Here is a 15,395-nt window from a genome sequence, read left to right as displayed (position 1 = left end):
CGGCGGGAGGACCCGCCTCCGGGCGGCCTCCGTTAGTCTAATTAATAACGGAGGAAAAGGAGGAAAATATAAGGACACGGGGGCGGCTTCCAGGCGTGCCAGTAGCCGGAAACTCCCACCCTTCATCCCTTCCTAGAAGGGAGAAGGAAAACCCAACCAACCCGCACCCCAAAATAAATAAATAAAAATAGAGAGAAAACAACACTAAGAGACCCCAAAGCCTAAATAGTGATCATCCTAATTCAATTCAATGCTGATCCTGCATTATTTCAGTTTCAGAAATCCCAGGAACTTGGTCATTACTCAGTGCTCAATCCCTTCCCAACTATTCCTAAAGACACAGGGCATATCTACACCTGAAAAGGGGACACCCATATCACTCAAATTATTTTTTTTCCATTGATAATCATATTTTTGTAAAGCATCAAGAGATAACACATTTTTATTTCATCACAAACATTACACAAGTCAGAACGGGTTAAAAAACTCTTAAGATGCTCACCTTTAATATGTAGAAGTTTGTAACTATGTGCACTCAACCATTTGACATTGATCCAAGAGAAAATATCCCTCGAATATTAATGATATCTAAGGAGTCAAGAATCTGAAGTTTCTTCCAGCAGTCTTTGAAAGAAAAGGCTCAATAAGATGGTACAATATGAGGTAGCATTAGGAAACTAAMATAGATCCATCAAGTAAAGGATACCTTGTATTGCACATATGCTATCCTTTTTTAAAAGTAGAATTTGGGTATGTAAACTTCTTAACCATCAAGTGGCTTCTCTTGTTTAATCTTTTAGTCAGAAAAGATGACTAAAATACTGAAAGCCGCAGGACTTGAACTATCATCTTCAATGAGCAGAACTTGTCTTAAAGAAATTTATCTTAATAATTTAGTTAATAAAAAAAGTAAAGTAAATCAGTGCCACCTTTCCCACACCTATGCTGAACAGTTTAAACAAGTCATCAAGGGGCCTTCATAAGGTATTCATTACATTATGCATATAAAAGTTTAATATTTACAAACTAGATGTAATTTTTAATAGGAAYACGAGGCTTTGAAGATGAGAAAAGATTCCTGTTTCTTTTCTACTMTATAGAACAAGGGTATGTTAATTATGAACGCTAATAAAAACTGCTGTATGTAAATAAGTCTTTAAAACCAATCTGAGCCTAAAAACACTAACTCAAAGCAACATGGACTTATCCCCTCCTTTGCCTCTGGTTTATTACAAGTATATTGGCACTGAAGTGAGTAGCTTAACAAGCCACTTATTAAAGAAAGGAATACGAGTCATCATTTTTACTGAAAGGCAACCTTTAAAATAATTGCATGTATTTCTGTTCAGCCTGACTCAGATTGAACGGTGCATAGCATTCCCACAGCACCCCACTGATGAGTTATTTACATTCAGCAGCACACACGAAGTATGTCCATCAAGCTCCTCATCTTTAGGGTCATAAAATGCTACATTTCTGGATACTTTCATGAGCACCTGCTGGAAGATTGAAGATGTAAACAAGTTAAGGAAATAGTACTCAAGCATTTTAGTAGTGTATTGCTTTGACAAAAACCAAAAAACTTTAATATTAGTGTTAGTTAACAAAACAACCAACAAAACCATTCTATCAATGCTTAAACGTGTGTGCCTGCTGAACTGTAAGTATAGCCTAAGAAAGCGAAGTTCTTCCCATCCTTCCCTCCCACCCTCCAGAAGTCAAACTTACCTCCCCGCTTTCATAAAACAATATGGAATAAAAAAAAGGATATCATTGCTTCGGACTGTAAATGGCAGAGTAACTTCTCCAAAGGGGGATAGCGGCACAGAGACGGAACACAACCGACCATGATTAGTTTGTGCTTGGCTCTTGTGATAGCAACGTTAAGGCGTCGCCAGTCCTTCAGAAGGCTGCCAAGCTGTTAAATAAGCATAGCTTGTTTTTATTCTTGCCACTTTTCAGAATTTAAYGTACATGGACACATGGAAAAGAGCATCATTTAAGTTTAAGGTTCAGGGTTGTTTCTGAATTCTAATTTGACTGAAAAAGTCCAAATAATACAACCAACTCACGTTTTCATCGTGGCTGTTTCTAACAAAGGACACAATTATGATGCTTTTGTCTCTTCCTTGGTATTTGTCTACRGTATTGACTTCCACTCTATTCTCTTTTAGTCTCACCATCAAATCAGTGATTGTTTTTAATTGATGTCTATATGGCGATATAATACCAATGTCTGAAGGTTTACAGCCAGCCTGAATAAGGAAAAAGAAAAAAACTTGTCACTGCAGTTAACCTGAGATATACTCTTACAGTCAGAACATGCTCAATAGTTTTCACAGTGCTGCAAAATATTCTCTCTACACGTATTCTAAATCCTTGTTTCTTCTTTCTTGCTCAARATGTAAGGCAAGCATTCAGAACTCTTAGAATTATTTTGTACTGAAGCCAACTAGATGAAATAAGAATGGCAAATCCCTTCTCACCTCCCTCACGCACACATACACTTTCCGAGAAAATCCAGAAATAACTCAAAGAATAACCAATAAGGGTAGCTGTGAGGCACATAACAATGTAAAATTGTTACGAAGCTGGCCCTCCAAACAACATATTAAAGAAGATACCTTGATAAATAAGGACGTGAGGAAGAGGACTATTTTGGCTTCTGTCACATTACTTACACCACCTTTTTCTGCATGTTCTGGTGCTGGGACCTTTAAAAATGAAATGAAATATGAAAACAATGACTTGTGGTCTACAATGACACAGAATATTCTGATTACTAAACCACTGCCTATTTAGAGAAAATTTTAAACCAAAAATATGGCTGAATGCTATGCTTTACATAAGGACTGTATTTTTAATGCTACATTTACAAAAAAGTGAAAGAATCTCCTAACATGAGTTTCTAGTAGTAGAAGTCACCTTAAGCAACTGCCAAAGCTTCATCTTCTGACCTTACACTTCAGACCACACAATAGCATATAAGCCATGGGGAAAATGGAAGGCAGTATCAAATACAACTTCCAAAGTTCAAAGAAAAGGAAAACAAAAAGAGAAAGAAAGGTATTCACACAAGCTAGTTTTCTTAACTAAAAACTCCCTTTTCTGCATCATGTATAAATGAGATCAAATATCCAGGAACAAACCTAACAAATTGATACTATTTTAGTAACTACATTTTTTACCATTTATCCTCTTAGCTTACTTTGTTTAAACTTAAGGAAGACAAAGGTATCACTAACAATGATTAGCCCATCTCCCTAACATTAGGAAGGGCATGACAGCTACCGAAGCATTCCTAGAAGTCCCTCCCTATTAAGTTTAGGCACTTTTAAAAAAAGTATCAAAAGCTAGGTCTATCCAAATACATCAAAAACCAGGACAGAGTTCAGAGTGCATCCAATTTCTGTAACACCTGCTAAATTAAACTTTTCAACTGCTATGAGATGAAGTGTTCCTTGCAGTAGATGCACCATCACAATTCATCAGCTATATTAAATACATCTGCACATCTTTTATGTAACTAGAACATTTTTAAAGCTAACTATTTTAGCTTTAAGTTTTATAAATTCTCACTGTCTTTAAATTTTAAATACATACTTTTTAAAAGAGAACATAATTAACTTCACCTTCTCTGTGTTTAGAAAACACACAGGTGTGTCTGGTTCAAGTACTTCTTTCAACCACATTTTAGAAGAATCTGCAAGATCCAGTTTCAACTGTTTCAGATTTGGCAAGTTCACAGTGGCTTTTGACACCTTCTCTGAGCCACATTCCAGTTTGCCTTCATAGACCAATGTGTTACTCAATGACATAATCTTACTAAGGATTTAAAGACAAGAACAGTGTCAAATACTGCTGTTTAAGTTGCACAAATAAGAAAAGCATAAAAAACAAAAGTTTTAATACCTATTCATTCTGTACTGCACAGTTAGCTGGACAACAGCATTCTGGTTTTGTTCCAGTCTCTTAAATAAGCTTTCACTCATGCCAAGATCTCTGTTACAAAACAGACACACAGAAAAACACTTTAGATACCTCAGTCAAAACACTGCAAGAGCTGCCCAAAGTTCATACTACTGATAGTTGTCCAGCAGCATTTTATCTTACCTGGCTTCTGCATTCTGTACCAGTGGAGGCAATTGCTGGTGATCCCCCACCAGCACAAACCTTTTTGAAGAGAAGAGTGGGCCGAGGCAGATGGGCTGGCTTATTTGGGAAGCTTCATCAACTATACAGAAATCAAACTGCTTCCGAACAAAGATGGGGTGATTTACTCCCATGCAAGATGTTGCAACCACTGGCTGAAAATGGAGACACACTTCAAAGTAAGAGATACTTTATACCCATTAATACTACACTTTGCAGAATAAACTAAGAAAAAAAAAGTTTCCAACATATAAAATATTTCCAATTCTTACAGACCAGAAAAAGGAAAATCATTAAAGAAATCACATCATTAATCCTTGATTCAGATCAGTTCACACCTCGCATACATMTTGGCCTTACATATTCTTGAAATTTTATACTAGTTACAGAAGACAATTGTAAAAGACAGCTTTAGAAAAGGAGATAGCTCACACCATGTTCCTGACATGCACTTAGGACAGTAACAGGTTCCGAGCACAAATAAGTACAGTTTATGCAGTATGGTGAGGTATCTACCTTCAAAAATTGGTGAGGTGAGAAGGGAATTATTCCAGAGAAAAATGAAACAGCAGCACAGTTATTCCCACTCCTGTGCTTCAATTGCAATCTGAAGTGACTATAAACACAGAACATTTAGTAATTTCCCTTATAACTGCAGCCATTCCCCTGCAATGTCTGTGTGCAGAAAAGTAAACGACCAAAAATTGATTTGTTTTTGGTCAGATCAGCTCAAAAGTAAAATTCTGTCTTCCCTACCCTCTGATCGCGTAAGTCACAACCAGCACAAGTGGCAAGGAAAGAGGGACAAACAACAACATGAATAAAAGCGGAGAGGAAAGTTGCAGTTATATCACTCTTCTCTTAATCAGATCATGGGACCAACATATTGACCTCTTTAGGGCAAGACTATGTCAGAAGATATGTATGTAAACCATACCATGAAGCAATATCTCAGATAAAAACATTAGAGTCTATGGGAACTATTACTTAGGATAATTAATTGTTTTGTACAGACATATACAAAAATGCCTTTCAACTTTTTTCCTTTTTTTTTTTCTGTCATTACCTGCTATAAATAGAAATGATACAGAAATTGAACTGATTTTTTTCAGGTTAGACTCCTTGTACCAAAAAACATACATTCGGGATGGGTTCCTTTTCTACAGTATCTGAACAACCAGAATCCTAATGTAATGATCTATAATTGTCTTGTAGGGCTAGCAAAAAACCCTCTCACCTGACTGTTATAGAGTTCTTCCAAATCAGTTACAGATTTAATGGATTTGGACCTGCAAATTTCTTCTTCTGTAAACTTCTGTATATCTGGATGAACTTTCTGAGCTCGCCCTAAGCGCAAGAATCCSACTTTGAATTTGGCCAGCTTCAGCAGGATGTTGTCCACAGCAGTGTGTGTAAAACTGGTCAGAAGAACGCTGAAGCCACAAGCGGAAAGAATTCTCACCTAATTATTGGTACCAGAAGAAGAAAAGTTAGCAATTTACACACAGGAAGTCRGCAATTCCAATTTGGAGCCCTGTACAGAGAGACTCAGCAGCAGCTGCCTGCTCTCTGTCCTCCTCTTTCCCCATGAACTTTCTTGTGCAGCAGAGGAAAAAAAAAAAACAAACAAAAAGCTTAAGATGCTCTTTCTGGAAAGATGACAAATGGAGGCAATACACTGCTGCTACTTCAAGAACAACTCAGCCCACAGCTATAATCCAGCATATTCCTAGAAGACATTCCTGGGGAAATAGGACCATCAGTTATAGCAAGTGGCCAGCAAACTGCATCATGGATTTATATTGTTTATAATAGGAAAGTTGCAGACTTCCCCAAGGAGATCTTTTTTTTGATATGTAACTCAAAAATTGAGGACTTACTGTTGAGAATGACTAATTTTAAAATCAAAATCACTGAATAACACAACTCCCTCTCCTCACTCCCATGTATATGTTTTTAGCACTACCAAATGCAAGTTCTTCAGTAGAAATAAACATGCATCCTTCTTTGAAGTTATGTAGATAACAGTTAACTAAGTCATCACAATTGTTTTGGATAAGTATGTGTTACGCAGTTAGTTTAACGCCCTCCTCCAAATCTCACAAATATTTCCAATATCAAGTTACATGATCTTACTAGAGCACATATTGTGGTAGTTTTTCCTGTTCCGGGCATACCCACAATAAGTGTGTAGTCCTTGGAAAGCAACACCTGTTTCATTGCCTGCTTCTGAGGCTTATTCAGACCTTTGAAGAAAAACAAAGTGAAAAGCCTATCATTAATAATAGTTATATTTTCTATATTTAATCTAATCAAGCTTCCTTCTCCGCTAAAGCCATTAAAGACATAGCAAAGTAAGCCTGTGGATTTCGATGAAGTAATGACATTGATCACCTTTTCTGATTTTTTTTTCCCCTGTATCCTAAATTATCATGTCCATAAGATGTCCTATAAGGACATCTCTACTTTATTATACCTCTTTTCATGTTCAAACATATACCTTGCTGCACAGGTGGCATCATCTTGAAAACAAGAATCATAACCAGAGGTGTTTTTCCACAGTCTGATGCAGATGGTCAGTGATTCTGCGATTTGGACTGGGCAATGTTCAAGTTTTAAGAAGTGCCCCTAGATTTACTGTAAAAACAAAACTTGTCTCGCATGTACCCTTTTCTCTGGCAAGATATTTTTCTCCAGCCCCTCCAGTGCACTTGATCATCTGTTATTCTTAAATTTAGGAATATGTTTCCTCCTTTAATTTCCTGTGCCTTCAGCGGTTGGATGGGAGGTTGGGCAAAACTCTTATTTAAAGTAGACCTCAAAGTAATAAGCTACATCTTTGTCTTCAGAGTAAATTGTTTTATAAGAGTTTGATTTGCTCTAAGAGAATTGAGTAAAATCTGCTTTCACAGACAATTCTGTAAAGAATGACAGTGTAATTTGGTGAACGAATGATACTTATACACACAAAATAATTTTGCTTTACAGAACTCCAACAAAAACAACATGCACTACACTGTATCCCACAGGTCAGCAGAAAAGCCAGTACAAGGGAATTCACACCAGAGCTCAAGTGCTTCCAGTTCCTCAGAATCTGTTTCCCTTGTCCCAAAAGCCCTGACCCCAACTTTCTGCAAGTCWGAGATGTAATCACATGTTATTCCATCTGAAACTAAGCTGTAGGAATTAATAACTTATTTTTAAATAGAAGGTTATAATTGGACCTCCAAGTAGGGAAAAAAAGTCTATTTAATGTGACAAAAGTTTTGGCAGTAGTGCTTGACTTCTAAGCAGATGGCTTGATGAGGTGGGTAGGAAAACAGACTTTGTACCTTTTAAAATGTTTGCAACAGTTTCCTTTGCTTCAGGAGGAAGGACAGAGCTCAAATGCTGAATAAAACACGGCTTGCGGAAGTCAATTATCAAGTTGCGAAGCTTTTCACTGTGGAAGGAGAAACAAAAAAATAGATACAAATTGAGAAACTCTACCTAAAATAGTGAAAGTGTGAACGCTTTTGTTTTGGTTTGAATACCTGACTGGAGTGTCTTCCATCAATTTAGAAAGATTTTCAAGGGGGACACCTATACCACAGTTTCCTTCTTCATGRTCCAGCCTAAATACAGTGTTCTTTGCAAGCTTGGACAAATTCCTGAAGGATGACAGTACCACAGACAAAATAACTTATTACTAAGTGTTCAGTGAAACCTCCCTAAAGTCACAGAGTAAAGCAATAGCTGGAAGAAACAACCCAGGCAGATAACTCCCTCTGGAGCAGGATATGAATAAGGCCCAATTTAAAGGCAATATAGTCACCATTATGAAGACTGCTATTGACACAGTAATCAGGCTCCTSGTGCAGTCACAATGAAATGGAATTTGCAAGTCTGCTTTTAATTAAGCAGCCTTATTAAACATACAGGCATCAAYATAGACCCAAGCCCAACGTGTTCAATTGCAAGAATTCTGGAGGTGTATTTCCCCAATCCCAACAAAATTAATCAGACCCATGTCAGAGCTTTTGAGGAGCCTGGAAGCACTTAAATAAAAGGATCAGGAACGGTGCTTTCAAACTTCCTTCCCCCTCCACCCCCATCCCCACTCCACCCTTTATTACCTGCCCAACAAACAGTAGATATTTGAGACAGCAACTTCTCTAACGTAGCCAGTAGCCAAGCCAAGCAAACCATTTTCCTCTCCACTTACGACCACTCTATCACCAACCAGGAGGTTTGTTATAGGTATCGCCCCATTTTTACGTTGGAAACAATGTAGATATTGTCCCTCATAAATCTCCTGCACTTGACCAATTCTGATCATGTTTCCAACACAATCTCCAGCCTTCTCTCTGTGAAGATATTAAGTATGAAGATATATTCAAGTATAAGACTATCTCAGTGAAAGGAATATTCTAATGAATATTTCTAAAAGGATTTGAAAATAGACAACTCATTTYCATTGCAGAGAAAACACTACAAATATATCACACATTACTTTCAGTTACTGAAGGGGGCATCATTTATATCGGGTTAAGAATTAACTCTCACCTTTCCAGAGAAGGTATCATCCATATGTTTTTAGATCCCTTTTTACTCTCTCCACTTTGCAGCTCCAAGGATAACATCAGATACCACAGGCTGAAATACTCTAAGTGGGAGGGTTTCAGGTGCTGAGTCTCTTTCTCAATAACAGGTACCATAGCAGGAGGAAGAGACACACTGGCCATCTTTTGTTCTACAGCTCTGGGAAAAAAAAAACAAGGACAGAAAACAGTCAGCTTGTAACTTCTTCCTTGCAAGTCCACACGTACATAATGTTAATTTTGAATGATTAAAGGCAAAAAGTTACTGAAAAGCCACTTTTGCAGGTTTTTTTGTTTGTTTGTTTTAAAACAGAATCATATATGTTCAGATTTTTGATCTTTTATTGTCTTTTTAAGTAAGATATGCCTACCATATTGAGATTTAGCTAAGTGAAGGGAATTTCACAGTTAATATACAGTAAATTCAGTTATAGGCATTTACCTCAAAACATTCATAAAYATTATATACAATCATGTACATAAATTGCAAACTTCAAGTAGAAAAAAGATATTTCTAAGCAAGTGGAAAAAAAGCTACACTACTAGGAATAATCCTATTGCCATAGCAGCTAAACATTAGAAGTAGCATTTCACATATATTAGTCTAGTTTAGACCAAACAAATACTGTGTAGTGTAAAATGGAAGAAGAGTTGTTAACCAGCCATAACTCAGTTGTATTCCCTCAAAAGACTGCCAGTTTGGAGAGTTGCAAGGGTATAGATTGATTAACATAATTCTTAGTAACTTAGGCACAACAGATTTTTTTCTTCATTAACTATTATATTAGAAGTTAGCTCAAATTTTGTCCTGCTGAAAATAAATCTGAATAAACAGATAAATCTCTGCAGAAACAGAAACTGTACCATAGAAGTTGCACAGGAGTCTATGAGTCCCCAACAGGAGTTGGGGGTAAAACAGTCAACATAGAAATGCAAAACTGTACACTGGGCAGGGGAGGCAAAATATCAAAAAGTGCATTTCAAGCTTATTTAGGAACAAGAGCCAAAGTGTTTTCTTTTATTATTATTTTTTTTACCTGCTATATAGAAAACAATTGTGCAGTTGGGAACAGTATTTACAGGCTTGACTGTCATCAATTATAGGAGGCAAAGCAGCAAGCTGCGTTTGCTTTCTTCCCACAGTAGACTTGCATGTACCATGCATTAAGTAGAAGGCCATCTGGTTTCTTAGCTTCATTAATTCTGTGAAAAAAAAAAAAAATAAGCTGACATTTGGGATTTTGGTTATAATCATTTCTAACTCAGAAATAATCAGCCATCAACTTTTCATTAGCCAGTTAAAAAGTGTATATTCATATAGCAGGAAGTCATAATAGAGCATTAATGAGGTATGCTTTAGCTAGTCCAAGTTTTTAATACAAGCTTATTCAAAAGAGTAAGACTGATAAGCGATATATCTGTAAGTACAGATACAGTCAGGAAAATAAAATATACTGTTTCATCATAATTAAGATAGCAAAGTATGGTTTCTAGAGCTAAGGAATAGTTTTACCTCTTCTATCCATACGAGTTCCAGAAACAGGATACATAGTACCAGTTTTAAGATAAATAAGAAATCCAACTTCAGGATCTACTCTCCGTTCTAAATTCAGAAGTGTATAGAGAATAACCTGAAAATACATATTTATTTATACATACATATACACATATAGACATACACACCCATACATATAATTTAATACAGAGCAAAGTTTAAAATACATCATAGATGGCATTTCCATAATTTACATAATTAAGCTGTCAGTTCTATCACAGGCAATCTACAAAGCAAAAACAGGAAACGTCTAACAAAGGATTTCGATTAAAAGGTACCTTCCTTAGCAAAAGCTAATTCAAGCCCACAACCTCTAGGTTGGATGAGTTGTTTGGAAACAGGCACTTTCTATTGAAGCATTTTGTCTCAGTCCAATAACTCAATGCAGTAAAAGGAGACTAAATATTATTCAGGATTAAAAAAAGAAAAATACCAATAAAATTRTTCTAAAGTACTAAATGTATATTATTCCTTCACCTCAGTTCATTTTCATTTTTTTTAAAAGCATCTTTGGACTGCCATGATTAGCCATCCCTCATTTTAAATTATATCACATACAAATAAGAAATGACATATTTGTAACAAAGGGCCACCTGATTAAAAAAGTTTATAYAGTCACCAACATAGTTAAATCACCTATTATTTGTACCTGACTTCTGTGTTCGATGGAGTTAGATTCTTTGCCAGACTTAAGCTCCAGTGGCATTATCCTAGACTGTACTCCAGACTGGCAGTGGATTTTCACACTGGCTGTAACATCAACCTTTCCCTTCAGCCCGAATCTGGGAGACCAGAGAGTCTCTTCTATATCAAGGATATCCACAATTTCTATCCTAGAAGARAGATCATCTACTTTCCCATTACTTGACCTAGGAAGAAAACAAAGCAAGTCAGAGGTTACTGATTTCCCTTTAGGTTGTAATATTATAAATGTTATAATTAAGTAATAATGACTTTTGCATTATATGTACTCTTTAATCTCTAATTCCAGGGAATAAAAAAAAATTAAYTCAAACTATTCTTCTATAAAGGGAGGAAGCATCTCATCAGAAAGCTCTGCTATGCATAGTTCTGCTATTCACCTCAATTTCAAACCAAGTTAAAAAAGAATCTTGATCTGGTCTTCTTAGTTTTTRGCATTTTTTGAGTAAACTTACCCCAAAACGTTTAATCTCTTCAAAAAGTTTAATGATGCCTACTGGAAAGTGCTTGACAAGTGTTCTACTCAGATACACCTGTCCATGAAGCTATTACAACTGATCACAAGAAGCTCTAGGCAGAAAGAGCCCTGCCACAATTCAGCAAAAGAAGTTTCACTGATAAATGTGTCTCAGTAAAGAACTGCATTTGATTAATAGTTTCACATTGTAGTCTGTAAGCTTATATATAACACTATCAGTAAGTTTATGTATAGCATTATCGTTCGGTTCAGTCAGCTAATAACACATGCTAGTTCTTCTAATTAATAACATTTCTACTTTGTCTGACACTGTTTACAAAAGAATAAGACCAGCAAGATATTTGTCAGTTCTTCCTCTTAGTATCTTTTTTAAAGGACTTTTCTCCTACTTATAATGACAATTAAACCTGCAGCTCTCAACGATAATTGTTTAGGCAGTGAGACCATCACCTACGTCACTGAATAGATTCACATAAAGTTTTCTTTAAAAAAATAGAGTCAAATATAATATACTGAGAATTTTTAATTAGCTTTTCTTAAGGGCAGAAAAACAACATAGAAGGATATGAACTTTTAAATCTGACTTCTTACAATTTTAGCTGCATTTTATTTTGGTTTGCTGGATTGTGCATGAAGTCTTCTGCCCATTTATGAAATGAGGGCAAATATTCTTCTACTTCCTGCATGATTTCTTTTTGTTTCAGATTTAAGAGATACCTGAAAAACAGAACGATACTTATTAACAAGACAGGAATATTAGTCTTGTCTACAGTGTTCAAGTACTAGCAAGATTTATGGAAACAAGCCTAATAAAAGAATCATCAATAAAGTGCAGAAAATGACAGATTTATTAAGGTTCAAACTGACTAAGATTCAAAAGCCTTTAATTTTAACCTCTAAGATTACTTAAAGTGCCACTAACTTTAGTATCAGAACCACAATAACATTGAATCTTCATGGGTTAAGGGCCACTAACATGACCTCAGCATGTAATCTGTAATGCTGGTGCTACAATAGGATCTTCACATTATTTGAATTCAATTTTTATCTACCCTATCAGAAAAAACATAAAACTGACAACTATTCAGCTTGTCATTTGCTGGCAGAACTAGAAGATTGTTTATTTGACTAGCATTTCTACCAGCTTTGTGCAGAAAATAAGACATCAGTCCCTACATGTCTGGGCCTTTCAGCAATCCAGTAATGAACAGAGGCATAGCAGCTTTCTCAGTGTTTGGTCTGTCAGAAGCTTATTTAATTTCCTGAGGAGCAACATTAATTGTTTGTCATATGTAACTGAACTTTGAAACACGCACAGAGGTCTAACATCAGAGGTATAAAAACCACTGCCAACCTGGCCCAAAAAAAAATAAAGGCTGTTGTTGCTCCATGAGCAAAATTCACATTTATAAGAGTAGCTCATTAGAGAAAGTCAATTACATTACAAAATAGATAATTATTTTACTAAGCAATATCAAAATTTCATTAAACAAGGTCATTTGGCAGAATACTCTCCAGATGGTACTGCTATACTTGAGGTAGAAATTTATCTGTCAGCTTGAAAAGAAAAAAATGCAATGCTACTTACATTTCTTTAAGATACTTTTGTCCATAGACAGTTTTATTTGCTAATTCTTCTACTTTTTCACGGGCCAAGTTATTTGTTACTGCTTGCTGGAAGACGTCATGAAGAATTGTTCCAACGAGCATTTGGCGTGAGCCAGACTCGGAGCGCTACAACACAAGTCATGCAACATACATGAGTCAGACAAAAACATATATTAAGTTTCACGTCCACTTTACGCCAAGTGTTTGAATTTCATTTGCTCCACTGGATGGCCAGCACCCATTTCCAATACAAAAAATACATTTCCTATGTTTTAACAGGTCACATAAAGTAATTCCAACACTACATGCCTCAGAAACCTGTCTCATCATTCTAAAACACCCACATACCACAAATACAAGTAGCCCTGCCAAGACACCGAGAGTTTCCATTTTAAATTATTCTTTTTTGTAAATATTATAAAACAGCTAATAACTACATTTTGGAATACAGTGTCTCAGCTGGTTTTAGTACAGGAGAAAAACACCATTTTTCATTCTGTAAGGGAAAGAGTAACTGAAGGCATTAAGACATTTGAAGCTCTATAATTAGCACTCACCCTGAATTTTTCACTGAGCACTGCCCTTCTCATACATCGAATACTACTGGCTATTGTAGTGCCAGAAAGCAGCAGGTCTGGGTAAAGAACCAGGTATCCAGACTGTTCATTTATTATCCAGGTACCAGAGCTACACTCCCCTTCCAAATGAATAATGTCTCCTGGAACAACTGGAACAGAATCCCTGTGAAGTAATACATAAGAACAGCCACATGTAAACTAAGGACATAAAACACTCAAAGATACATTAATATACTTCACAGAGTTAACACATTTAGAAAAGCTTATGTTTAACAAGTTCACTTAAATAAATTCTGGGGAAAAAAAAAAAGGGGGGAACTTTACTGACAACACTTGCTAAATTTTAAGAACTGTGTCAGAACAACGTGCATGTAGGGAAGTCTGGTAGACTTCTCGTATTCCAGCCCCTCTGCTGAGATATCTCTGTCATTACCATTTATATTGGCATACAGCCCTTGCACGTTACACAAGAACTAGCTTTTTATTTGTCTGTTGCTACTTGCCCCAGAAGGTCAGGAAGTTTTACCAACTTGCAGCTTTCAAGGCTCAAGATAAGATATATTTCCTCTTCCAAGAAATGCAAGCTCAGACTTTTCTTCTTGGCTTGCAGCTTCCAGGGTAAAATGCAGAGCAGCAGCAGATAGCTAGTGCACGTGCATGCATTGCAAGAGGCTGAACCAGTCCTTTCTTCTGTAACATACCATGCAGCACACAGACACCTAAGCTGGACTCCTCCCTGATGCATCCTCAAAAAACTGTTTTCTTGTACAGTTCAAGCTAAAGCCATCTTACCAGACTGCCTAAGAGTCTGGTAGCCGTATTTTATAAATATGACTTTGCACATTATTTAAAAGAACACTGCTGATTGTTGCAAGATAACATGCAGACAAAATGCTTTGGATTTAATGCTTTATATTTGTTAACATGAACACAGGAATAACTATATGAAAACTTTCAGGTAGCAGTGCTTACTTGACACAAGCAAACAGGACATCAGTTGCCCTCATGACTAACATCCCTTTCCCTAATACACTGGCATAACTACATTAGAGAATGTCTGTTTAACTATAACATTATTCTTTGTTTTTAGGAGAGCCAAATTAATTCCAAAGGCAACACAATGAAATCACAGTTAAGAGGCCACTATCCCTTCTCAGAGAAGGACACGGAAGTTCCCAGATGTGACTTTTCCGGCCTATGTGCCTTCCTGCATTACCATCCATCCCGCAGGACACACAGCTCGGTGTCCTCCAGCGACGGAGACGGCGTCACGGTCAGGTGTTTCTCCGGYTCCCTGCCATTCCTCTGCGCTGCACGGACCTCCAGCACACGGTACCTGTTGTTCAAGCCCCTCTGAAGCACCGGCTCATAGCAGTCACTCACTTTACCCTGGAAACTGAAGCAACAACTCGTTAGCGCATGAGAGAAACCAGCCCATCGACGGGCAAGGGGATAACGAGCTCCAGGTGCGCACCCAACTCCACCTCCCTTCACCTTCCCAAGGGATACGTTAAATTTTAAAAAGGCGGAAGGGAGGACGCTTCTCTCTACTGTTTTCTCCCTCCTGTTATTCCTTCAGACAGCAGGGACSTGAGCAATATTTACACAGATATAAAGGGGCGCGAAGGGGACGCGGTAGGGAGGAACAGGCCAGCAGCACCGAGCGGGCCGCACACCGCGCTTTAAACTTCCACCCCGCCGCGCGCGAGAGCCGCCCCCGCCGGCCGGCACCTCTCCGCCAT

The 15,395-nt window shown here is 37.1% G+C and overlaps 1 protein-coding gene across 1 annotated transcript; it reads right to left on the bottom strand.

Moving 5' to 3' along the window:
* Window positions 1–1,394: 1,394 nt before the first annotated feature.
* On the bottom strand, window positions 1,395–15,395 carry DNA2 (DNA replication helicase/nuclease 2). Its single transcript, XM_026042696.1, has 21 exons — window positions 15,385–15,395; window positions 14,870–15,049; window positions 13,633–13,816; window positions 13,056–13,201; window positions 12,059–12,184; window positions 10,937–11,156; window positions 10,246–10,363; window positions 9,770–9,935; window positions 8,698–8,892; window positions 8,268–8,498; window positions 7,686–7,802; window positions 7,485–7,594; window positions 6,289–6,398; window positions 5,390–5,614; window positions 4,114–4,307; window positions 3,913–4,002; window positions 3,633–3,825; window positions 2,625–2,714; window positions 2,073–2,255; window positions 1,772–1,918; window positions 1,395–1,515 (listed from the first exon to the last, which is right to left on the bottom strand). The coding sequence occupies exons 1-21, from the start codon at window positions 15,393–15,395 to the stop codon at window positions 1,459–1,461; spliced, it is 3,093 nt and encodes a 1,030-aa protein (XP_025898481.1). The 3' UTR covers window positions 1,395–1,458.

This window comes from Nothoprocta perdicaria, unplaced genomic scaffold (genome assembly GCF_003342845.1).
Source record: "Nothoprocta perdicaria isolate Ctin4 unplaced genomic scaffold, notPer1 scaffold_310, whole genome shotgun sequence".
In the NCBI taxonomy this organism is placed as follows: domain Eukaryota; kingdom Metazoa; phylum Chordata; class Aves; order Tinamiformes; family Tinamidae; genus Nothoprocta; species Nothoprocta perdicaria.
Note: the sequence above shows the minus strand (reverse complement) of the source record. Positions and strands in the feature narration are given on the sequence as shown.